This window comes from Brugia malayi, assembly GCF_000002995.4.
Source record: "Brugia malayi strain FR3 genome assembly, contig: Bm_v4_Chr2_contig_001, whole genome shotgun sequence".
In the NCBI taxonomy this organism is placed as follows: Eukaryota; Metazoa; Nematoda; class Chromadorea; order Rhabditida; family Onchocercidae; genus Brugia; species Brugia malayi.
This window is the reverse complement of record NW_025062476.1, coordinates 2016148-2041229: the sequence shown is the minus strand read 5'-3', so window position 1 is coordinate 2041229 and position 25082 is coordinate 2016148. Positions and strand designations below refer to the sequence as shown.

At 26.3% G+C, this 25082-nt stretch overlaps 3 protein-coding genes across 3 annotated transcripts; all 3 read left to right on the top strand.

Annotated features, from left to right (window-relative positions):
- Window positions 1-6974: 6974 nt before the first annotated feature.
- On the top strand, window positions 6975-14871 carry Bma-ptr-22 (Patched family protein; the record flags this gene model as incomplete). The annotated part of the gene is made up of 15 exons (XM_043078145.1): window positions 6975-7205; window positions 7728-8007; window positions 8945-9111; window positions 9572-9693; window positions 10172-10438; window positions 10640-10844; window positions 11016-11104; window positions 11356-11570; window positions 12342-12438; window positions 12564-12729; window positions 12910-13023; window positions 13423-13692; window positions 13915-14134; window positions 14371-14432; window positions 14695-14871. 15 exons carry the CDS (start codon window positions 6975-6977, stop codon window positions 14869-14871), a joined length of 2682 nt encoding a protein of 893 aa, XP_042934079.1.
- A 1736-nt stretch (window positions 14872-16607) lies between these two features.
- Window positions 16608-17258, top strand: Bm302 (Conserved oligomeric Golgi complex component 4, putative; the record flags this gene model as incomplete). The annotated part of the gene is made up of 3 exons (XM_043078144.1): window positions 16608-16675; window positions 16939-17088; window positions 17243-17258. 3 exons carry the CDS (start codon window positions 16608-16610, stop codon window positions 17256-17258), a joined length of 234 nt encoding a protein of 77 aa, XP_042934078.1.
- A 23-nt stretch (window positions 17259-17281) lies between these two features.
- Bma-cogc-4 (Conserved oligomeric Golgi complex component 4, putative) lies at window positions 17282-22897 on the top strand (the record flags this gene model as incomplete). Its single annotated transcript, XM_043078143.1, has 20 exons — window positions 17282-17360; window positions 17586-17673; window positions 17757-17842; window positions 17912-18063; window positions 18162-18363; window positions 18434-18516; window positions 18782-18922; window positions 19198-19273; window positions 19344-19432; window positions 19566-19683; window positions 19893-20020; window positions 20195-20332; window positions 20458-20558; window positions 20847-20997; window positions 21111-21227; window positions 21525-21623; window positions 21816-21952; window positions 22092-22242; window positions 22341-22517; window positions 22739-22897. The coding sequence occupies 20 exons, from the start codon at window positions 17282-17284 to the stop codon at window positions 22895-22897; spliced, it is 2472 nt and encodes an 823-aa protein (XP_042934077.1).
- Between the last annotated feature and the right edge of the window lie 2185 nt (window positions 22898-25082).

Below are 25082 nucleotides of genomic sequence, written 5' to 3'. Positions count from 1 at the left end.
TTAATTTATTTCTGATAGTTATATGAATTTCATTATGGTAATTACAATGAAATTTTCAAATAAAACTTTTATTAATTAATGTTTTCGTATATTATTAACAAAAAGTAATTGCAAATAGTTATCATTTCTGATAGTTAATTTATTTCCATTAATTATTAATCTAAATTTATAAAAAAATATTATAAAAGTATTGAAAATAATAATTGAAATTAAAAGCAATGTACGAGTAAATAATTAATGTGTATTTTTTTTTGTTAATTTTTTAATTTTACTTTTAAAAATTAATTTTACTTTTTTTTTTTCTTTCATTTATTTTGATTAAAAAAAAAAAAAAACAAAAATTTTCTTTTTTTTTTTTTTAAAAAAGCTATTTTTTGACTTAAATTTAACAATTTTTAAAAAAAAAAAAAAAAATACTACTCTAAATCAGTTATGTACTATTTACTCTCTCTCTCTCTCTTTTTTCATTCTTATTAAAAAAAAAAAAAACTTACTTACAAATGCTTGGGGCATTTTTTTGAAATAGCGCTAAAACTTGTTTTTTAAATTTTTATTGAAAATGAAATAAAATAATGTTCAAAAGTAACTTTACAATGAAACATTGTGATCTAACTTCTTTCCTTCAACATTTCATTACTTTTCCATTCAAATATATATTTTTGTTTTTGTAGCATTTAAAATAATTCAATTTATTTTCATTTAATAAATCTAATCTTTTCTACAATAAACAAAAATCAATTGAAAAAAAAAAATAGTTTCAATTATTTGTTCATTTTTCACTAAATCAAATTTCATTTTTTATTTCAAATATTTTGTTAAAATATCTATTTTATTAGGAATAAAATAAAATTTGTAAAAAATAATTTCATACTTTTCTTAAATTATCAAAGTTTTATTTTAAAAATTTTAGTGATGAGAAATGTTAAACATTCTAAAGAGCAGATGACGTCAACAATTATGAATACCTCATTGATATTTGCACACAAAACCAGTTTAACTATTAAAATATGACAATTTTTTTTTTTTTTTTTGAAACACAATTAAGTAATTTATTATTTTGTAAAATGTTCAATTCAATAATTTTGACAATTTACTGATGAAATTTTCATTTCTATTTGTAATATTCACTTTCAATCTCAAAAAAAAAAAAAAAAACTTTAAAAAAAAAAATTAAAATTTTCCTCATCAATATATTACTTTTTCTTTTTTTTTTTTTTTTAAAAAAAAAGTCACTCAAAAAGTAGCACTGCTTATTAAAAAGTATTTTGTAAATTTAAATTTAAATTTAAATTTTAGTATATATCATGGGAATGGGTAAAAGAAAAAAAAAAACAAAGGGTAAATGTTAGTATTTAGTAAATGTTGAAGTGATGAGATCTCTGTTTATAACATTTTACTGATACCATTTGCGCCCATCCTTTCGTCTTCATTTCCAAAAAAAAAAAAATTTATATATATTTATATAATACTGTTTTACCTGTATTAATTTCATTTTAATGCATAAATTCCTTTTTCCTTATATTTATTACCTTTTCTTCGTTTAAACATTTTCTTTAGTCGAGACTAAACTCTCGACTAAATCTTTGCTTTTTTTTTTTTTTTTTTTTTGAAAATTCAAACATACATTTTAAAAAAAAAGAAAATGTATTTTCTGAGAATTATGCATTTTTCAATTTTAATATAAATAATTCAATTTATTCTTTCATATTTTTATCGAATTGAAAAAACTGTTTGTTTTCTATTGAAGATTAAGCAAGCATTTCACTTATTTAAGCGTACGTATAATTCACGTCAAATATAAACGGAACGTATCAGTTAGGCTAGTTTAGCTAAAAAAAAGTAAATTTACAATGATAATTTAAATGATTGTCTATTATCAGAGATATTAAAATTTCATTTCTAACAAATTAAAATATTTGATTCGTTCGTTTAGTTTTAATTGGAAAATTTAACAGTGAATGATAAGATAGAGAGTAGTAATACTTTCGTTTTATTTAACCTTCAATTTAAAATGTTCACATTAAAAGTAATCAATAAAATAAACCAAAAAAAAAGGAAAATAAAGAGAGAGGTAAAAAAGAGAGTAAAGAGAGAGGTAAAAAAGAGAGTAAAGAGAGAGGTAAAGAAGAGAGTAAAGAGAGAGGTAAAAAAGAGAGTAAAGAGAGAGGTAAAAAAGAGAGTAAAGAGAGAGGTAAAGAAGAGAAGAAAGAGAGAATATTTGAAGAAATTGAATATTTAAAAGTTACATTTTGTTATTTTTTTTAGATTTTCAAAAGAAAAGTAAAGAGAGAGGTAAAAAAGAGAGTAAAGAGAGAGGTAAAGAAGAGAGTAAAGAGAGAGGTAAAGAAGAGAAGAAAGAGAGAATGTTTGAAGAAATTGAATATTTAAAAGTTACATTTTGTTATTTTTTTTAGATTTTCAATACACTCACAAATGATAATAAAAGCTTTTCGTCCTTTTTTTTTTTTTTTCATTCTCTTTCAAAGAATATAAAATGATTGGAAGAAAAAAAAAAAATGAAAGAAATAAATTTATTCTTAAAAAAATATTTTTTTTTTTTTTAAAAAAAAGATTTTTTACCTGGCCTATTTATTGATAAAAATACCTCTATCATTCCATTTGTCTCTTTCATTTTTACACAGACTGTAATTACAGGTAAAAATTGTAACCGTGTCGGTCATCTTTTTTTTTTTTTTTCAATTTTTCATTTTAATTTTGTTATTTCTTGAATTTGCATAATGGTCATTTTCTCATCTCAAAATGTATTTGTTAAATTAGAAATTTCAATTTCTTTTTTTTTTTTTTTAAAAAAAATTTTTATAAAATCTTAATTAGATTTTATCAGTAATAATAAATTATTTTTTTTTCATATCAGTTCAGTTTTGAGAATTCCGAATATATTAACAAAATAAATTAACAATTGAAATTCTCATATGAAGTGGAAAAGATTGATTTGTTTTTATTTAAAAAAAAAAAGTATTAATAATTATTTTAGGAATTTATTAATAATTTATTAACTTCAATATTACTTATATCATTATAAGTTTAATCATTGTCTTCTTATCATTATATCTCCAGTTATCAGCACCTATCACTAAAATCATTATAGCTGTTATCAGTTAATCAGCAAAAAAAAGGTGAAAATTTATTAAAATTCTTGAAATTTATGAATGATAGTATTTCATTTCTGATTTTTCTTAGTAATATCATAAAAAAAAAAAAAAAAATTTATTTCCTTTTTTTTTTTTGAAAGATTTGTGTGGAAATATTTACAAACGAAAAGAAAGAAAAGAAATGTCAGAAGAATTTTAAGAGAAAAAAACAATTTTTTTTTTTTTTTTAAATCTTTATTTAAAAGTACAAGAATCATTTAACTCTAAAACTTAAAACATTTTCTTAAAATTTAAGTAAAAGAAGAGTACTTCCTTCTTTTTCGCTTTTTTTTTTTTTTTTTTAAATTTTATTTTCAGCAAAATTTAATCGAAATATATACCCATCGTATCATTTTATTACAGTATAATGTTTGCTTGCATTCATTCAATCTATTTTAAAATGATTTCAATGTTTTTTTTTTAGTAGGTTCAAGCTAACTTTTTAATTGTATTTTATTGAATTTTGTTAAAATTTTTTGATCATTTCTCTTCAAATAAATACGATTAAATTATTCAAATTAATTTGATTGATTATAGAATTATCTAAATATTAATTAAAATTTAATTCTTATCATTTTTGTATTAAATCATTAGTTTATGTATTTTATTTACATCATTAACATTTTTTTTTATCAGTTTATCAACGAATTAAACTTACTTACTGTGATAATATGATTAGTATATCATAAACTTTAATTCATAACATTCCATTTTTTTTTTACATTTTGAAAAATTAAGTAAAAAAAAAAAAATAGTTTGAAATTTTATATTTTTTTATTGTAATATAAATTTAAGTAAACAGATAAGTAAAGAAGAAAGAGAATTTTATGATTCATTAAGAAATTAAAAATAGTATTTCCTAAATTTTTGACTTCGCTTCTTCTTCTTCTTCTTCTTTTAATTGTTAAGGTAAGAAAATTCATCAAATGTCTTTTAATTTCTACTTCTCTTTACGATCTGTAAAACTGGTAATTGATAAGTGATAAGTGATTAAACTATTTCTGAAATTTCATCTAACCATATCTAATTGATATGTTTCTCTTATACTTTTTCTAAATTAAATAATTTTATTTATTTTTTTTTTTTTTCATTAAAAAAGATGGGTAGAATAATTTTAAATTTCAGGCTAAAATTACTTTCTAAAAACTAAATTCAAATTAAATTTTTAAATTAATTAATTTTCAGTCTTTTTTTTTTGTTTGTTTTTATCGAATTATTTTCCTCATGTTATTGCTGTTTTCGTCATCAACACTTTTTTTTTTTTTTATTATTTTTTAAAATTAATAGGATGTAATTCTCGAAGAAAAATTCATTTGTCTTCCTATTAACCATTTTCTTTCCTGTTTCATTCGTTGAAATGAAAAATGTTCAGTGCTTAAAAGACCGGATCCGGTTCGGTTCTATTATCTGTTAGCAAATCACAATAAGCATAAATTCCAATATGATTGAAACTCTGAACAAAATTGCTTTGGTATTAAATGAAACTAAATGAAATAGATTTTTCAATCGGTTAATTAATTTATCATTTTAAAATTAATATGATTTAATGTTAATCCAAAAATTAACATCGCTCATTTGTTTAATAATAAATGAAAAGTTGTATTCAGAATTTAAATTTTATTCCATCTAATGAAATGACAAAATTACAAATAGCTTTTTTGATTTTTGATTTAAATTATAATCAATTTTCTCACATTTCATTTTACAATTTACACTTACAGTTTTCATTTCATTGTAAAAGTGAAAAAGTATTTGATTAATTCAAATGATTATGAAAATTATTTTCATTTTCTGTGATAAATTTTTAGTAAAATTTTAAAAATTTTTCAAAAGTAAACTTTTAGCAGTAATTTGCAAAATTTACTAAGATTTAAAATTTAAATTAGATTACACATAAATTTCAAAGTCAATCGAAAGTAACCAGTTTTTCACTTTCTATGATAAATTTTTAGTAAAATTTTAAAAATTTTTCAAAAGTAAACCTTTAGCAGTAATTTGCAAAATTTACTAAGATTTAAAATTTAAATTAGATTACACATAAATTTCAAAGTCAATCGAAAGTAACCAGTAATATTTCTATTAATGAAGGAATTATATAATTCCTGTATTATCCACATTTCATCAAAACTTCTCCAAACGAAACGAAATCAATTGTCGCTTAACAAAATTTGACCTTGCAAAAATTTTCAAAAGTAATAATTTCAACATTATATTGATGCAATGAGCCGGAAATATACAAAACCGGCAAAAGAAAAAAACTGGAAATTGTTCCGAAGGAAAGCAACGGAATGGATTTGACATCGTTAGATCAAATACACCTTTTCTTTCTTTCTTTTTTCTTTTTTTTTTATTATTACCAAAAACAACAGTACAATAAATTTTATAAAGAAGAATTGAAGTGCAAATGGTATTGTGACAATTTAATGGATGTGACAATTTAGTGACAATGTTGAATATATATAAAATTTTGATTGACATAAAAAGAAAAAACGAAAAACATATTTGATGGTGGAAATGGGTTACAATTGTAATTAGTTATCAAATAAGAAATTTAACCATTTGAATTAGTTTTTTTTTTTTTTTTTTTAGCTGTAAAGAGAAATGAATTAAATTTAGTTGATTAAGAATAACAACAACAAAAGCGACAGCAACAAAAACAACAACAACAAACAAAAAAAATAAGAACAACAAACAACAACAACAAACAACAAAAGCCACAACAACAATGAAGCATGAGAAAAATGATTTTAAAAATGTATATTTATTTACATGATTCATAACATTTATTTACAATCTGAATGATTTATTTACTATTCGCGACAACTATAGCTATTTTTGAAGTAGCACAAATATAATTAGCTACTTAATTATCAATATGCAAATGAAAATTTTTATCATTTGACTCAATGATTATTTTAATTTATTATTTTATGATTCAATTTTACTGAAATATCTATCTATCTTGAAACTATTCATTAGGTTGTTGTCATCCTGCAAAAAAATTTTTAGTTTTTGAAAAATATTTTAGTAAATATTATTTCTAAAAAAAAAAAAAAAAACAAAAGTAGGTCTAGAAATGATAAATCAGAGATATCATAATTTCAACTTCACTGCTTCTAAAATTATAATTTAAGCACATATCACTTCATAAATGATCACTCATAGAATTCTCGACAGTTTGAAAGTTGATCTTAAAAAAAAAAAAAATTTGTATTCCAAATATTATTAAAAATGAAAAAAAAAAAAAAAAAAGCATTCTGAGAGAGAAATTTATTGAAAAATTATAAAATAAGAATGAATTATTGTTTCATCAAATGAATGTTATTGTGCTATTTTTTTATTAAAATTACTAAATTTCTCAATTTTTTTTTTTTTTTTTTACTAAAAATTTATTACTTACCTTTTTCTTTTTTTTTTTTTCTGTAACTTAATTTTTGCAATTTTCTTTCTACTTTATGATATTTATATACTTTCAACTAGTATTTAAATTTTTTTAAAATATTATTTTTATTTTCCACTTACATTAATAAATATTATTTTTAGTTTTCAAATTTCTTTTTTCAAGTCAAATATTATGTATTTAAAAAAAAAAAAAAACTTATGCTTATAGATGCGTGTTTTTTTTGCGTTATTTTACATTTAATTTATAATTACAAAGTATGAATTGTGCATTTGCTATTTGATTTAAATATAAATTATTTTGCAGTGAAAAAGAGGTTAAAGTTCAAAGAGAAGTCAAAAAAAAAAAAAAAAAAAAAAAAAAAAAAAGAAAAACAGAAAATTTATAATTCGGGTGGTTACGAATAACATATTTAATTTGATATGGGGATAATCAAAGCATTGGAAAATGTAATTGCTAAACATTTCAAAATTCTGGGTGCCTTCATTGGAAGGCAACCAATTCGGATAATCGTCACAATGCTGCTTATGACGAGTTTAATGAGCCTAGGAATGTTAAGGCTCATTGAGGTTAATAATGTTAGGACTGAATATTCACCCAGTGATGCACCTAGCAGAATTGAATATGCTGTTGCTATGAATTTTCTTGGACAGGTAAATACTACAAAAATTAATTATTTTGAAAATATTACAAGAAGAATTCTAGGCTTTTTTAAAGATAAGTAACGCTTAAAAATAGAATTAAAAATGATAAATTAAAAATGGACTAGTAGGATTTCCTTTTTTCCTTTTTTTTTTTTTTTTTTTTTTTCACGTTATTTAGGTATTATTTGAAAATGATAAAATGAAATTTCAACACATTTTAAATTTGATTTTAAGAAATGTCTGAAATATATATATTTTAGACTTTTGCTTATTTTTCATTACTCAAAATATTCAAAAAGAAGTTTATACGTTTATAAAATAGAAATAAAATTTCTACTTTTTTTTTTTTATATGACGAATAAGTTTCGTTGAATTGAATTAATAACAAAAATATGTGTTATCTGAATTTTCAACTAACTTTTAAATTACTTCCAATTTTTATAACTTAAAAAAAATTTTTTTTTTTTTGAATATTAAAGCAATTTCTGAAATGATATTAGGATTAGCAATAATGCCTGTTGATGATTTCAGAATGGTACACTGGATCCGGTATACGTTTTAATTGAAGCACGTGACTATGGATCGTTATTGCGTGACAAATATCGGAAAGCATTAATGCAAGTAATTAAACAAATTCAATCAAATATTACAATTCAACACAATGGTCAACAATACGGTTTTAAAGAGTTATGCGAGCCATATTGTGAATTAAACTCCGCTTTTATGGCATTTTTAAGACTTTATGATCCAACAAATCAAATTACACATACATATCCAAATATTGATCTTTTTGGATCACAAATTTTCATCGGTAAGTAATCTTTATTTTAATTTTATTTTAAAATAAAACATACTAAATTAATCATAATTAAAATGCTGTTGTAATTTTGTGTATTTTTTGTAGCAATTAGTACTTTTTACATGTAATAGTAGTGGTAGTAAAAGTAGAAAAGAGAATTTGAAAAGATTTAAAAAAAAAAAAAGAGAAAATTGTGAAACATACAAAGACACAAAGACAAAAAAAAAAAAAAGCACTGATAATATCTATTGTAACTAAAAAATTTTGTTAGATGCTAATTGTTTTGTGTTCAACAGAAATTGTAATGAATTTAAAATGATGACGAAATGAAGGGAAGAATTTAATGTAAACTGTTTTTTCGTTTTTTTTTTTTTTCTTTTCCAATTTTTTTATAAATAAAATTTTCTGACGACATTGCAATTTCTATTTTGTATTACTCATTTTGTTTTGTTTTTTTATTTTAGTCTTTTCTTTTATCTATCTTTTTTTAATTGTGTAAAATTTGATTATCATTTATTTAATTAATTACAAAGCTTTTTTTTTTTTTTTTTTTTTGTTGTTGTTGACCTCTCTGGGTCGAAAATTTCCTTTGAAAAAATTTTTTTCTAATTGTACAAATATAATAGAAACTGACGATATTATTTCTATCGTACATTTGTAATTGTTGAAATAAATTGAAAATATTATTTGAATAAGCAATCAGAACTAATTGAAAAATATCAATTAAATTGTATTTCTTTCAAAAAAAAAAAAAAAAAAAAAAAAAAAAAATCATATATGAAATAATCCTACCAATATTTTAAACAATCGAGAACTTAAGTGACCTTGAAATCGTAGCTGAGAAAAGAGTGTTACTTAGAATTAATAGTGTTTACTAAATTTCTTCAAATTAATTTTTGAATTTAATATTTTCTATGATTAATTTTTTTCTTTTTTTTTTATTTTTCAGGGAATAATGTTTACAGTGTGGAACTTAAAGAGGGTACCAATTTTATCAAATCATTCTCAACCGCAGTTATTGAATTGTTTATTAGCGCACCGGAAGAAAAAATTCTGTACGAATGGCAATTGGAAATAAAACGACAATACAATGAGGAGGAATTTCGATTGTTTACTGTAAAAAAATAAAATTTATTTTATGGAAAAGTTTTTTTCCTACAATAAATTTCAAAAATTCTTATCAAAATTAATTACTTGATATATTATATAATAACAAATGTCTACCGAAATTGATAATTATCATTGTAAAATTTTAATAGAAAAAGCACTACACTTAATAATAATAATTTAACTTATTATTTTTTATCATATTCTTTTGATTTATTTCTTCATTCATTTGTTTACATCTATTTGTTGATTTCAAATTCTAAGCGTTTTATTTTCATATTTTAGTAATTTTGTGAGCTTTTTTTTTCCACACCTATTGTAACAATTTTATCATCGGCTCGAAACTTTTTTTAATTTTTGCTGCTTACTTGTAATATTAAAATAATTTATTAATAAAACTTATTAATAAAGTCAATTTTGATTTTAAAACTTTTTTACTAGTCACAAAAATTGAATTAATTTATTTCAGATTGGTCTCACTAGTGATTGCTTAGTTTCTGCAGAAGTTCGTCGGATGGGTCTAGAAACTACGCCAGTTCTTTTTGGCTCAATTTGTATTATGATACTTTTTGTTGTGGTCACATCGATCAGGTGAATTATATCAGATTTAAATTTCATTTTAACATTTACATTTCTAAATCTTGCTAGAATTTTTTTTTTTTTTTAATCCAATTCTTTAATTAACTCTAATTTTTACAGATAATAATTGTCATTGATTAACCACTATTTGTCTTAAGAATATTGAAAATTAAGAAAATCAAAACTAATTTAGCAGTAGTATTTTGCTGACCTCATACACTAAGGTATAAGAAATTCTTTTCGAATGAAGTTGACCTTTCAATAATATTACATTTCTACAGCATTACTGATGACAAAAAAAATCTATGAATAAACTAACCTAACACTAAAGTATAGAAAATTGACAAAAAAAAAAAAAAAAAAAATTATAATTGAAAAAAAAAAGGTACAATCAATATAATATGGTATTATTATCGTATTTGTATAGTTATTTCCAATATGTATAGTTATTTTCAAAACAAATATGTTAATTAAATTAAAAAAAATACAGGGAAAATCCGTTAAAAAGTAAACCATGGGAATCGCTTATTGGTAGTTTAATACCAATTCTCGCAATTTTAATGTCAACTGGTATACTGTCACTCTGTGGACTTCGATATCAGTCAATTGTTGCTGTGACATATTTTTTGGTATTATCTGTTGGTGTTGATGACGTATTTATTATACTACGTGCATGGGATCGAATAAGTATTGCAACACCAATACCAGAACGATTAGCTAAAACATTAGAAAATGCTGGGCCTTCAATTACAATTAGGTAAGAAAGTTCTTTTTAACAAGTTATTAGAATTTTAATATTTAACCAATATGCACAGTAAAATATTTTCATCCAATTTATCTCTAAATTATGCATTTTTGCAACTTTTTTTTTTTTTTTGATTTTATGTTAATTGTAAATTTCATTAAAATTTCTCATATGGAATGGAACAAAAGAGAAAGAAAAACTTTTTTTTTTTAGTTCACTTACCAATGCTTTATCATTTGGCATTGGTATCTTTTCATCAACGCCAGCAGTACGTACATTTTCAATTTATTCGTGCTTTGCTATTATTGTTTGTTATTTCTTTCAATTAATTTTATTTACTGCAGTATTAGCTGTAAGTGGTAAACGTGAACAGAATAATTATCAAGCATTATTTTGCTGTTTAAAAGCTGATCCTAGAGTAAGTTTTCATTCCTAAATTTAATTCATAATGTAAACTTTAGTTTTATTAAAATAATGTAAACTTTAGTTTAAAAAAAAAGAGTTTTATTAATTAGTTGTAAAAAAGAAATTACAATTAATTGATGAAATTATAGCTTGCATTATTAAATTAAAATGGATTTTTTTTAAGGCGCGGAATCGAACTGCTGAAAAGATAACGCAATTTCAAAGTTGGCTTATAAAATTATGGTCTTTTATAATAACGACATGGTCTGCAAGGTAATTTTTTTTTTATCATGGGAATTCTTTATTTTAGAAAAAAAAGCGGAATGGTATCTTTTTTTTTTAGATAGATAAAAAATATTTGAGTCTTATGAAAAAACAAAACGAAAGACACATTTATGCGGAATATTTTTTGGACAGATTATCGAGAAGTATGATTAATCGTGATTATTTTTTCTCTTAAGCTATTTTTTGATAAATTTCTAAATTTATCAGTTAATTAAAGATCGGCACTTGATAACTTATAGAGCATTACTTATGGCGGTGTTAGCAATATATTATTATATATCTCTTCTGGGTATTCTGAAAATGGAAGCTAAAATTTCGGTCGAAAAAATGGCTCTTCCGGATTCATATCTTCACAATTTTCAATTTGTTCTTGAAAAAGCTCTTCAAAGTATGCAACCAATTACTATTTTTGTTATGAATCCAGGTGATCTAAGAGATCCTGATCGACTTAATGGTAATGTTTTTTTTTCAAACTTCTATAAAGTTTTATTTTTGATGTATCATTTTTTCTTCTTTTCACTTTCAATGAGTAACAAAATTACAAAAAATTAAGCATAATAATTGCAACGGAAGAGTAGCCGAAAATTATGTAAAAGCAAATTTAGAATTTCTTTCTTACTGCTCTGTTTGCTTGTGAAACAAAGTAGATTCCCTTTCTTGACAGTTCAGGTCGTTGACTTCTTTGTCTTCGATACTGCTAGATTCTCGAATCTGTACTGGTTCCGTTCTGTGTAAGTGTACTGTGAGAGTCTTCGTGAAATACTTTATTATTCAAACTTCAAATTTGAGTAATTAAAACTACAGATTAATATTAAAAATTACAACATACAATAATGAATTGACACATAACACACAAATGTAACTCAGTTATAAAACATTTAAAGATATAAGCAAGCTAGACACCTCGCAACCGAGCCATACCAAACAAAGAACTATAATGAATGGCTTTGTAAGGAAGGAAATTGGGAGGGATTTTATGGATGCTAAGGTTACAAAGTGGATTAAAAGCACTTTGAACAATAGTCTTTGTTCACTACGTTATAGCTTCGCCATTGTGACGACAAATCATTGGTTTATCAAGTGAATTCCTATTTTCTTTAATACCAGTTATCTAGACTGGAATCATCAATTTGAATTTCATAAGTTAACTTTGAAATATTTGAATAAATTGAAATGGAAATGAGAACATCAGGGTATCATTTAGTTGTTGTAATAAAAATTTTAGGTATTAAATCATTGGTATCAGAATATGAGCATAGTCTTCATAGCTATGGAAATAAATCGACACTCTTTTGGCTTCAACAGTATAATGAATTCTTATCGTAAGTTTAAACTTTATTTTATCACATTTCAGATTAATTTTTTTGATAAAATAAATGATTAGAAAGAAAATGAAATGAAATGAACTAAACTAATTGACCAATAATTTAAGGCATATATATTTTAGATTTTATGGTGAATCAGATGAATTCACATATACAGAAATTCCGGCATTTTTTAAATCTGCAACATATTTTTTCTTTAATACATTTGTGCATATGAACGAAACTGCTTGTTATAACAATCAACCGGAATGCATTACTTCTTTCTTTTTTATCACTAATTTTCATGGGGTTTGTACTTTCATCAAAATTAGTAAACTAGAAATTCATCTTTTATAAAAAAAAAAAAAACTATTAACATTTTTATATTTTATAAATAACAGAAATTATAAGTATTTCTTGTGTACTAAACATAAAATTTTTATTCAAAAAAAAATAATTTATTTGTTAAATTCACTAAAAATTTTTCAGGTTATCAGATATGAAAAAATGATACCAGCTGTTGTTGACTGGAGACGTATAGCAGCAAAATATTCCGATTATGGAGTATATCCATATAGTGATCATACTCCCTTCGTTGACCAAGTATTATTACTTTGATAGTAAACATATAATTAGATGATATTCTAAGAGTAGTCGTAAATTTCTAATCATTATTTACTTAATAATAATTAATGCAAAGAAATGATTTCTGCTTAGTTTTGTTGTTAAATAATAATTTTGTCTAAAGTTCAGCACAAATTTTCATGTGGAATTTGAAGAATTAACAAAAAAAAAAAAAAAAAAAATATAAAAATTCTTTTTCATCTGGATTGAACTTATCAAATCACAAAATTAACATCTTTTAAATCTTTAGTTTAATTGCAGATTTATACTGATTCTACAGTGTATTATGGTTTTTAAACAATACTTAATTACCCCACTACCCCATTTATACTTCACTAATTAATTTAATTAATTAATTAATTAATTTCAATCATTTAGACCATAGCAATCAAAGGAACTATATTGTGGAGTGTGATAGCAGCTTTGTGTTGCTCGGCAACAGTCTGTTTCATCTTTATTCCAAATCTAATCAGTATTGGCTGCGTGGTTTTTTCAGTATTCAGTATTAGCTTTGGCATATTTGGTCTGTTATCACATATGGGAGTAGACTTGGATCCGATCACTATGGCTGCACTTCTAATGGCGATTGGATTTTCAGTGGATTTTACAACTCACATTAGCTATCATTACTGTAGAACAACAGCTAAGGTTCTTCTATTAATTTTAATTTCCTATTTTGTTTGAGTGTCTGCAATAAGCATTTTGTTCAAATCATTTTAAATTTTGTAATTGAAAATCTATTGTGAATTAATTGCTTTAATTAAGGAAAAGATCACATTTTGTTATATTGTTATAAATAGCAAAATGATACATTCGAGGTGACTCTATAAACTAAGACTTATCTCGAGGATATTCATAATTTTATTACAGGACAGCAGAGGTCGCCTTGAAGAAGCACTGAAAATAATTGGTTGGCCAGTGTTACAGGTGGCTATTTCTACTTTTGTGGCACTTTTGCCATTGTTGTTGAAGCAATCGTACTTGGCAATGGTATTCATGAAAACTGTCTTAATTACATCAGCGCTCGGTGTTTTCCACAGTCTCATCGTACTTCCAGCTTTACTTACTATTATTAACTCTTATGTGGAAGGTATAAATAAGCATGACAAGTATTATTAATTTCTACTCATAATTACAAATTAATGACGTCTCTTCCATAAAATGATCCTACTGCACGAAATAGTAAATTATGAATCTAAATTGGTACTCATTAATGGATTTAAATTGCTGCTCATTATTTTTAAATTTAAAAGCATTGGTTTTTTTTTTATAATCAGTACTCTTAGATTCTGAATTAGAAAATGTCTTTATTTCATATTATTTAAGGATCATCTGAAGAAAAAGAAAATTATAGACTGCGAAAAGCGATCAACAAAATTAAAAATGAGGTAGGCGATGGCATTATAGTTTCATGAAAATTATCTGCAAATTTGATTTTGAATAAAAAATGAGTAGGTGTAACTTCACATCTCTTATCAATTTCATTGATTGTGTTTCGGAAATCTGCAATAATTTTCATCGCTTTTTTTTCAGAATTTTATTACTGAAGAGAAAATATGTAATATATATAATACAAAATATAATAAGAGCTTTGAAAACTTATGATATCTTTGTAGTAAATTAATATAATTAATTTGTTCTAACTTTCAGCTCAAGAAAACACAATATAAGAACGGAGTAACACAAATAGGTGGCGATAAGAGGGAAACAAAAATAGCACCGATCTCAAAACTAGACATTATTAGTACCAAAGCTGAAGCATATGTTCATAAAATAGAACTTGGTAGAGTTTTATCATCTCCAATGTCAATCTGTGATAAAGAATGAATTTTGCACTTCTACAGTTCTAATGAAGTCACACTGTTGTCATCAAAATTTGATTCTTACTGAAGCTAAATCCCTTCAATGCATATATTTTCCCTCATTTACAGTGAATTTGGAAATGCTTTAAAAAGTGATTAACAAAAAAAAAAAAAATAAATAAATTATACACTTTCTTTATCTTTTCAAGTTTTAATTCTCTTATGAAATATGCAAGTATTCTTTAACAGAGCCAGTTATTTTTGAGATCTCTCTTTTATGTTGTGTTTGAAACAAAGCTTTTAAATTTATGAATGATAATTACTGTTGATAAAGATGTCAGTATTATAATTGGTGTTAAGAAGATTGGGAAAAATAATTAAATTGGTCTTCAAAATTTTGGAAATTATCGGAACGTTTTTGAAAATTGCTTTAAGTTTTATGCCTATTCAAATCTGAAGGAAAATCTGGAAGAAATTTTGATTCTTTTTTTTTTTAAAATAAGCGATTTGTAAATTTATAAGTTACAGTTGTTATTTGTGTATTCAGTTGTGCAGAAATTTTCTTTGGTATTTCCGTATGTTCGATTACTTAATGTGGTAAAACTTGAAAAACTTTTGAGTTTTTATTATTTATCAAGAAATCTTTTGGCGATTAATTTATTCTCTAAGATAAGCATTGATAAGTTTGCTTATCTTACTTGATATTAACGAATGAATACATAGCAAATAGCTGCACAAATTAATTGATAAGGAGAACTGTGCAGGTGCATAAGAAAGTGTCATGACCCTGATAACCTTTGCACTTTACCGCCTGAACTGAACTGCTTCAGCCATATGGGAAAATTTGTTGTGTTGTGAGAAAATGTAACAGATTGAAATGCTTATTTATGTTATATACTGGTCAATTTACCATTGTCTTTCAACTGCTTCACTTCATCAACCATTTGAACTGTTCTTTCTAGCTATAGCAGCAGCGATGGACATTTGCGCTAATCCCTGCTATAGTTAGAATAGTACGCATTTCAATTTTTCTATTTGCGCAAAATGAAAGATTACTGTTGATTTTAGCTGTTATGAATAAAATCTTTTTTCTCTTGTTTGACATGACATTCTTCTTTCATTTCTTTGTTTCCGTTTCCGGAATGTTCCTGAAATGAAATAACCAAAGTTTAATCCAGCAATAGGACAATTCAAGTATTTCACTGAAAATTTATAAAAAGGTTAGCAATTCTAAGGAACACTTCACCAATCCCATCCAACAGCTAATCCGTTATCTGTTAATCCGGAGAATACAATCTTTTCAGGATCCTTAGAATTTAATAATTTCATAGTGGCCCCGCCCATTTCGTTTGCTTCCCAATTCCGGTACTGGGTAAGGTGTCAGTGGATATGGGCAATATTGGTTAATTGGGTAGTTGTGATTCCCGTTGGGAAAGTCAAATGTGTGTGGTGGGTAATTTGGAGGAAAGATTAGCAAGAAAGAGAGGATTGTGTTTTTGTTGATGAATGTTGCGCTGAAAACAACATGCAGCTAAAATAGGTGAAAGTGAAGTTGGATTGGAGTTTGTTTAAGCTAAACTTGATTGATCTAAATTTGTTAGACATAAACTAAATTTATTTGCGATTATAATTTGCTATAAACATAATAAGAGTTGAATGATTGATAAAAAGAAAATTTGTAATTCGTTGATTTTTTTTTTTTTTTTTCAGTGATCGTAATTTGATACTGGAATGGAGGAATGCAATTGGAACTAATTAGATATGTTCTCTGAACTGATCATTTCTTCTACATTGTTATTAAACGCTTTCACTGTTATAAATTTCAAACTGTAAGAGTTTCTAACTGTATGAACAATATATGCATATGGGAGTAATGAATCGATTTATTTGCAGTGTTCAAATTTGTTAAGCAGTCTGTTGCTTCTTCTTCATTTTTCGAACTCTAAATAATTGTAACAATATAGATAGTTATTTACCTTTAGATTCCTAGTTCACTGTAATTTTCTCTTTTCTTTTTTTTTTTTTGTTGGTAATGGATGTTAATATTGCTATCCAAAACATTGCAGATCTAAAAATATCTCAAACATTATAGATCTAAAACAAATCATTTCGATTCCTTTGTAATTATCGAAGGTGAAAACCGATCAGTTGCGGATCGTATAAGAGATTTTCTTCTGTCGTTACGTAGTTTTCGAGTATTCATCGCTTTGTGGAATATTTTCGTAATTTCCCTGATGTTTGTGTAAGTATTGTACTCATATTTGAATATTTCATCAAAAATTTATGTTTATTTTTCAAATGTAATATATTACCCTTTAGAAAATGCTAAGTTTTTTCAAATGCGAACAAACCATTCTTATGAACTACGATGCTAAGTGGTTTCAATATTTGTTTAGATTTTTCTCACACTGAAAAGTTTGTCAAGCATGCAGTCAATGAATATCCACGATGCTGTTTCTGTGAATTCTACAGCTGGAGCATGCAACAAACCGAGAGAAATGAAAACATTTGGTGGTCAGTGTTTTGATTTTCAACTTCTATTCAGTGGGCTGATATTTCAGTTATTTGATGTCTTTTTAAAGTTGTTCGATTGAGAGTTTTGAAAAATATACATATCCAACAAAAATATTTAGGATTAATAATTCAGTGCTTATGGGAAATATCATGACAATAATGTAACATCGGCCTTGAATTACTGGTCCTTGATTTATATTTTAAAAGCGCAAAACATTGTTTTAGTGGACGTCCCGAACGGTTCATTGCGGTCAAAACCAAAACGGCCAGAAGATCTTCAGTTTGATTTCGATGTCACATTATCCACTTTGAGGTATGAATCATTCATTAGATTTTTTATTTTCTTTCCATTATGGTCTGAAGTTCTTTTGCACTTATTTTTTTTTTTTTCTACAGGGAACAAATGGCAGCAAAAGTAGAAGAAGAAGAAGCACTGATCAAAAGCTTAGATGAAATGCTGCGTAAGACTTCAGTTAGTGAAGGTACTGCTACTGATGATTTTTTTCTGTTGACATAAAAAAGCTTTCCAAATAATTTGATTTTTATTTCAGCAGAACATACGCCGAGCTCAGATATCTCTTTACCATTTAATTTGGCACTCACACGTCTCAAGAATCAAATGACTTTGGTTGAATCCGATACCAAACAACTCGCTACTAAACTGAAAATGATTTCTGGTTTAGCAGATAGTATTTCAAGCAAAGTAATTTAATCTTCTAATTTTTTAAATTTTAATTTTGATAAATTTTTATTTTTATTGGCTAGACATGATCTTTTGAATAGTATTATCCTCAACTTCAGGTTTTGGCACTGGATATAGCGAAAGGCCGAGTAGTTGAATGTTTACAGCGGGTCAGTGATTTAATGGATTTGCGTACTTGTGCGGACGGTGTACGTTCTGCCATAGAACAGGAGGATTATGAATTAGCTGCTAGACATATTCATAAATTTTTGACTTTGGATACAACAATTTTTCAAATGAGTGATCACGGAGAAGCGAAAGGTGAGCAATAAAAATAAGAAAAATTAATCCTTTTTTTTTCAGTTATTGTAATTAATTGCTTTTTGTGTAGATCAGTCAATGGGGAAAAGTTACGAGATTTTGCGAGAAGCAGCTAATGAAATGAAATCAATAATTGAAAAACGCTTCAACCAAGTAATTTTATCACAGTTCCCTTTGTTGCGTTTTAGCCCATGATCAGTTCTACTAATCAATTATTATTATAGCACTATTAACAAGATTGGATTTAAAATTGAGTTTAAAAATCATCTAACAAAAATAAAAAATTGTTTTATCGTGATAACTACCACTTATACATTACTTTTCTATGGTTTCTACCATATGGTTTCCAATGGTTTTTCTCGTTCTTATAATTTTCTCGTAGTTTTATTTTTTGTTTTCACTTTTCTGAGCTTTTTAGGCTGTTGAAGACAATGATGTTGCCTCAATTCAAAGATTTTTCAAGTTGTTTCCACTACTTAATGAACACATGAAAGGTATCGAACTGATTGGCAATTATCTTTGTAGTGAGATCCATCAATTTGCAGAGCGGAATTATAAAGTAAGCTCATAATTTTCAGTTTTTGTAAATGGAAGTTCCTCAATAGGTTTTGTTCTTATATCTCGTGTTAAGTAAATATTTAATGATACTGTGCTTAAAGTTTATTAGTGGTGTCTGCTATCACCGTTTAAGAAGAATAATTTTAATTTAGATGTTATTACTGATTTCGTATTTAAAATTTTATGCGAATTCAAAAAACAACAACATTTGGTTCATGCAATTGTAAATTTTTCTCACTTCCATCTTCTTTTTAATTTATATCGCCTTTTTTAAAGGTAATGCTAGCTGGTGGTATTGATGATACGAGAATAAGCGTGCTTTATGCAGATGCATTGACAATGCTTTTTGAAGGTAAATTCGAAGATTAATGTGTTCAAGTTATTCATGATAAAGCAGTTTGTAACGGTCAGTTGAATTTCAGGAATAGCTCGTGAAATACAAGTATATGAGCCATTGATTGGTTCCTCATACGGTCCGGATAAGTTGGTATCATTGATTGAAATACTGCAGGTGAATAATTACTTTCTGTTCTTTTTTTTCCTAATTTTATGGAGAAATTTAGAAGAACAAGGATAATATTTCGTTACATAGAGAATAATGAAGAACTTGATTTGGTTAAGTTAAAGATGTTATCCCTTTTCAGAAAGAATGCGATAAAGAAGCGGAACGGATCATTGATGCATTCATGAAGAACAGACAGTTTGATAGCAAAGCAAAAATGGTTGAAAAAATAACAAGAAACTCAGACAAATACCCACTAGGTTAATATATTATACGTGTCATTGTCAAGACCTTCAAACTTTCATTTTCGAGAATTTTAGTTACACTGAAAATAATAAAATCATGACTTAATCACTAATTTGTTTGATATAAATCATAAAAACAAAATATCGCAGTATTTATCAAAAGAACTATTTTCTATACTCATTGATTTCTTCTTTTTAGGGTTTCAATAATCGCTTTATTTTAGATAAAATCGACGTCTTAGAACTAGATGTATTGTTGTCCGAAGTAACACTTATGCACACTAGGACCCATCTTTATTGGCGGTATCTTAAGAGACGACTGAATATGGCAAATATGAAAACTGATGAGCAGGTGCGCTTATTATAAATTTAGATTAAAAACTTATTTTTTGTTATTTAAAAACATTTTCCTCAACAGGTGCGGTAAAGCTTTTTTATTCCTTGTCAAAGTAGTTTTAAAAAAAACAAGATTTATTCCAATGAAGATTTTTTTTTTTGAAGCACTTAATTTGAAAAATTTTTTTAGCCAAGAGAATTTGATGAGGATCAGATGAATGATGAAAATAAACGGCTTTCAGAAGAACTTAGAGCAAAACAGAAGCGTGAAAGAAATAACAAATTGGATGATTTGGTTCTGCGGTCGGTTCTTGGAACAAGAATGCAGGTATTTGTGAATGTATTTGATATGATCATATTTTTCCCATCTATTTGATCCGATAATTTTGTAAAATATTATAATAGTGAATTTCCCATAATAATTAAACAGTTTCAAAATCTTTCGAATTTTAGGAGCTATTGGGTCAATATGTGCTCATGGAACAATTTTATATGACGGAATCGGTCGCAAAGGCAATGACTATGGATTTAAAAGAAGTCGACAGTTTAACAAGGTGCTGAACTAATCGTTCATCATAATTTATATCAGTTTTCCTTTCAATGCTATGAAATCAATATGTTAATCAATGGCATGTCATTGCATTATATTTTACAATATTTGAACACAGCTTCACAATATACCTTCATTTTTCTCACTGTTTGTTAGTTATGCTATAGAGGAAGTCATATGAATAATCGTTTTCAGAAATTTTACTAACACATAGAATTAATTTTAAAAAATTTCTAGTAACGTAATAAAAATTTGATGAAAGATTTGGAACTTTAACTGGGAAATTTTTCAGCTCTATGCTTGATGATGTGTTTTTCATTATTCGCAAATGTGTAAGGCGTTCTCTCAGTTCGTCATCAGTGGATTGTACATGTGCTGTGTTAAATAATGGTGTAACTGCATTAGAAGCAGATTTTCTGAAATATATATTTCAGGGTATCAAGGCAAGTGTTCTTGAAAGTTTATAATTTTCTTCCTGTCATATTTCATCTCCGAACTTTTCTTGTAATTTTCAAAAAAAAAAAAAAAAAACTTTTAGTCAAATGTAAATGTTTAGAGTGGTTATCCGGGTGCAGGTTGGACTGCCGAAGCATATCAAACGGCGCAAACAGCATATAATGCTATACAACATGGAAAAATAGTCGCAGATTCTGGACTTGAGAAGCTGAAAGAAGTGAGCATTTACGGAGTTTTGGTGCAATGCCGAAATATTTTTAATAGTGCAATGTCTCTTGTAGATAAGATATATTCCTCAGAGACTATCCTACTTCCTTTTCGTATATTTAAATTATATTTAAAAATAGTTTTTATATTGCCCAAGGAATTGGTCGAATCTTAGCTGAGCTGGTGCTTTACTTTTGGATTTGATGTTTTTGGCACAAAGGTCTCTCTTGCACATAGAGTGATTTGAACTTGTGAAAGTAATTTAAGATCTAGGAAGTATAACTTCTCAATAAGTTTATTCTTCCAGATTTTCTTAACTGCTTTAAACAACGTTCGTGCGTCAGCTGAATGTACGAAAGCATTAAAAAAAGGGTTATTGGAAGATTTTGAAAAGCACCTGACTGAGGTATGACATTTCTATGTTTTTTAAAATATAGGCTTTTTCTTATTTTTTTGCGGAAGAAAAAGAAAGAAGAAGTAAAAGGATTTAAACTTTATAGGTATGTTAAAAGTTTCATGAAGGAACAGGTTGAGCAGTTTTAGAGAAATTTAAGCCGGAGTTTCGTTTGTTAGTTTTTTTTCTTAAAAATTTTTGTAGGTAAGTGAACTTGAAAAGGGCAAGCTGGAAAATGCTGTTAGTCAGCTGGACGATTTGGTACGAAAATTCGACAGTTCTGCAAATATTGGCGTTGATAAATTGTGCACAGCTGTATTTCGACCTAAACTGAAACCTGTGTACTGTTTTCTTCATTTTTTATTTTTTGCATCAGATAGATATTTTCCACTAAAGCAACTTATATTTTAATTTATTAAAAGTTGGAAGCGTTCGCAAAATTATTTGGAAAAATAAGTCAAAAACGATAAATTTGTTTAGCATGGACCTCTACTTAAATGTTACTCATACTCCTTCTGAGAGTGAATTCGCTGATTTTGAAGCAGAAGATCCGTTCATGGAAAATTTCATTGCAACACTTGATCGCCAGTTAGCAGCTTTTGAGCCGTTGCTTGTTCCTGTTAATTACCAGGTAATCTGATAATTATTACGCATATAACTTTCCTAAGGAGGGCTTCGAATTGCTGAAGTTGTTCTCCTGAAATTTTGTTAGCGAAAAAATGATTGAAGGAATTGCTAGTGGCAGTTTGTGCTGAAGTTTCTATGCAGTTCGAGCGTGTAATAATGAAAAATGTTTATAATCGACTTGGTGGTTTGCAACTTGACAAAGATTTCCGTTCTTTGAGCTCATATCTGACGAACATTGCTGGTTGGGTCGTACGTGAGAAATGTACGAGGTTATCTCAGGTATTTCACTTATCATTCTTAGCAGAATCACCACATTTTTTTTTGAATTCTTATTGATACTGCTGAATTTCTATGTCAGAATCGGACATTGAAATGTTACATTCCAGCAACAGCTTAGGTAAAAAAAATTTCGTAAAATCGTTCTGATTTATGGGATTTGTTAATGACTTTAAATTTTCGCTTAACAGATCATTGACTGTTCAACTATTCGTGCTTTTTAGATAGTATCTATAATAAATGTAGACAGCGTCGCAGAGGCAGAAGAGTGCTTCCATCAGTTACAGCATCATAATCTTACATTAACAAGCGATGAAGCGATGAAATTACTTACACTACGAATTGATTTGCCGTCCGATGCCATTAAAAATGCTTCGTTTTGATATTTTACCATCATTTAGTTGTTTCGGTTTCAGTTTCGGTATTTATGTTCAGCAATACATGTCTATATTTTGCAGGTTTTGGTTTTTTCCTCTTTTTTTTCTTTGATATCTTTTTTTTTTTTGGGTTGGGGGTAATGTGTGTGTGAAATAACTCAGTTATAAATGAAATAACCGAAATTTTTTCTTCGTTCATAGCAATAATACTTTCTGTTATTTCCTGTGTACATATCATTTGGTGCTGCAAACCCCAAATTCAATTCACCGACATTGTAGCTCTCATATGATCAAAACTTGATCTAAAATTAGTATGTGACAGTAAAATCCGACCATTTACAAAGTAATGCTTGCTTAAACTCCAGAACGAGTGCAGTTTTAGGAATGTCATTTCATGCACTAGAAATAAAAGGAATTAGGTAAAACTGTTAAACGATGGGGAATTTATGGAAAGTGGTAGGGATCTTGGTATCGGTAGAAAAAATTTTTTTTTGATGAGACGCACAAGTAAGTCTCCGAAATAATGAATAATATTAGCACTAGACAAATCTAATGATTTAGTAGGGACTATTTAATAACGACTCAAGCTCATGGATTTAATGGTGTAATGATAATGAATAAACAATAAAGATAGTTTGACCTCTACGATAATGCCTGGCTACAAGTACAAAGTAAGTGAGAAAAGCTGAACCAATTGTAAGTTAATATTATTCAGGTGTCTAGATTTTTGGAATACTGGATAGGAGTAATTAATAATTATTGTATTATAAGCTTAAAAAGAACCACAAAGTGGTCGGTGTTTAACAGTAGATGGGAATCGATCAGTGGTAATTTAATTGAGATGAATAGAATCCGGTAAGCGAGCTGTTTGTGATAGCGCAGGTAATTAGAATTGGCATTTAATTCGGTCCTGCTAATCAGATAATGTTTACTATTATATTTTTCAATCAAGTTCTCTCTCTTTTTAAAACATAGTCCAATAAATTTTGATAAGAAATGTTAGTATTACAAACAATTACAACAAATAACGAAATTGGGGAAGAATCATGCCTATATAAGTATAGTAGTGTTCCTGATACTCTTTGATATCTTCATCCTTCAGAAAAACTCATTTAAATTCAAATGATCAGCAATTGATATTATTTATGTCGTAAATAAAAATTTATAATGTTGAAAATGATAGCTGCAAGAAAGCTTAAATCATTAATTGCTAAGAACATTTAGGTTTGCAAGTAGTTTATGTTTTGATTTTTCCAAGTCGATCAGTGTTACTTCATTTACTCTTTAAAATTTTAATAAAACCTAAAGACTTACATTGTTGTAGTTTGAATGGCAGAATTACAAAAATAATTTCTTGCATATTTTCGGAATGATAAACAGAAATAATATAGGTAGTTGCAAAATTGTCTGATGAAAAAATTTTCGAAAACTAAAATTTCTCCTATTCTATGTAACTAATCTTTGCTTTGTATTACGAAAAATACAAATGAGAAGCTTAAATTGCATCCAATAACTTCAACTTTAGCTCTTATTTTAAATTGTAAATTTTGTATCTTTCAGATCTCAAAGTTTCACGTGAAGCTTTTTGAAATTTCCAAAATCTATAAATTTAAGCTTTTTTTTTTTTTTCAAATAAATGAAACGAAATAAGAAAGATTTGAAGGAATTTTCTCAAATATATAATTAATTATTTGATAAAGTTTAGATCAAGATAAATATTCTAATCTTTTTCATACAATTATGCACTTAATGACAATAGCAATAGTTAAGAATACAATGAATTATATTCTAGCATAACTTGCTACATCTTTTTATGATTAAAACGTACCACAAATAAAAGTATCACAAAAATAATTATAAACCAAATAGCATAAATATAAATGGCTTGTTGAAGTTGTTCAACAGATGATGTAAATGTAGCTAATGATAAGCCTGAGAAGTAAAGTGCTTGTGATCCATGAATTTTAGAGCAATGTGAAGCAGTGTAAATTGGCATCTGCAAAAATATTTGGCAAAAATTTTAATCTAACTGAATCAACGAAAGAAAAAAAAAAAATGATGAAAATCAATTATCAAAAAAGAAAAAAAAAAAAAAAAAGCTTTTAAATTTTATCAATAAAATTTGCTTGGATGATAAAAATTCTGAATGGATCAATAATAATGCTTAATTCTAATTGAATAAACATTTAAG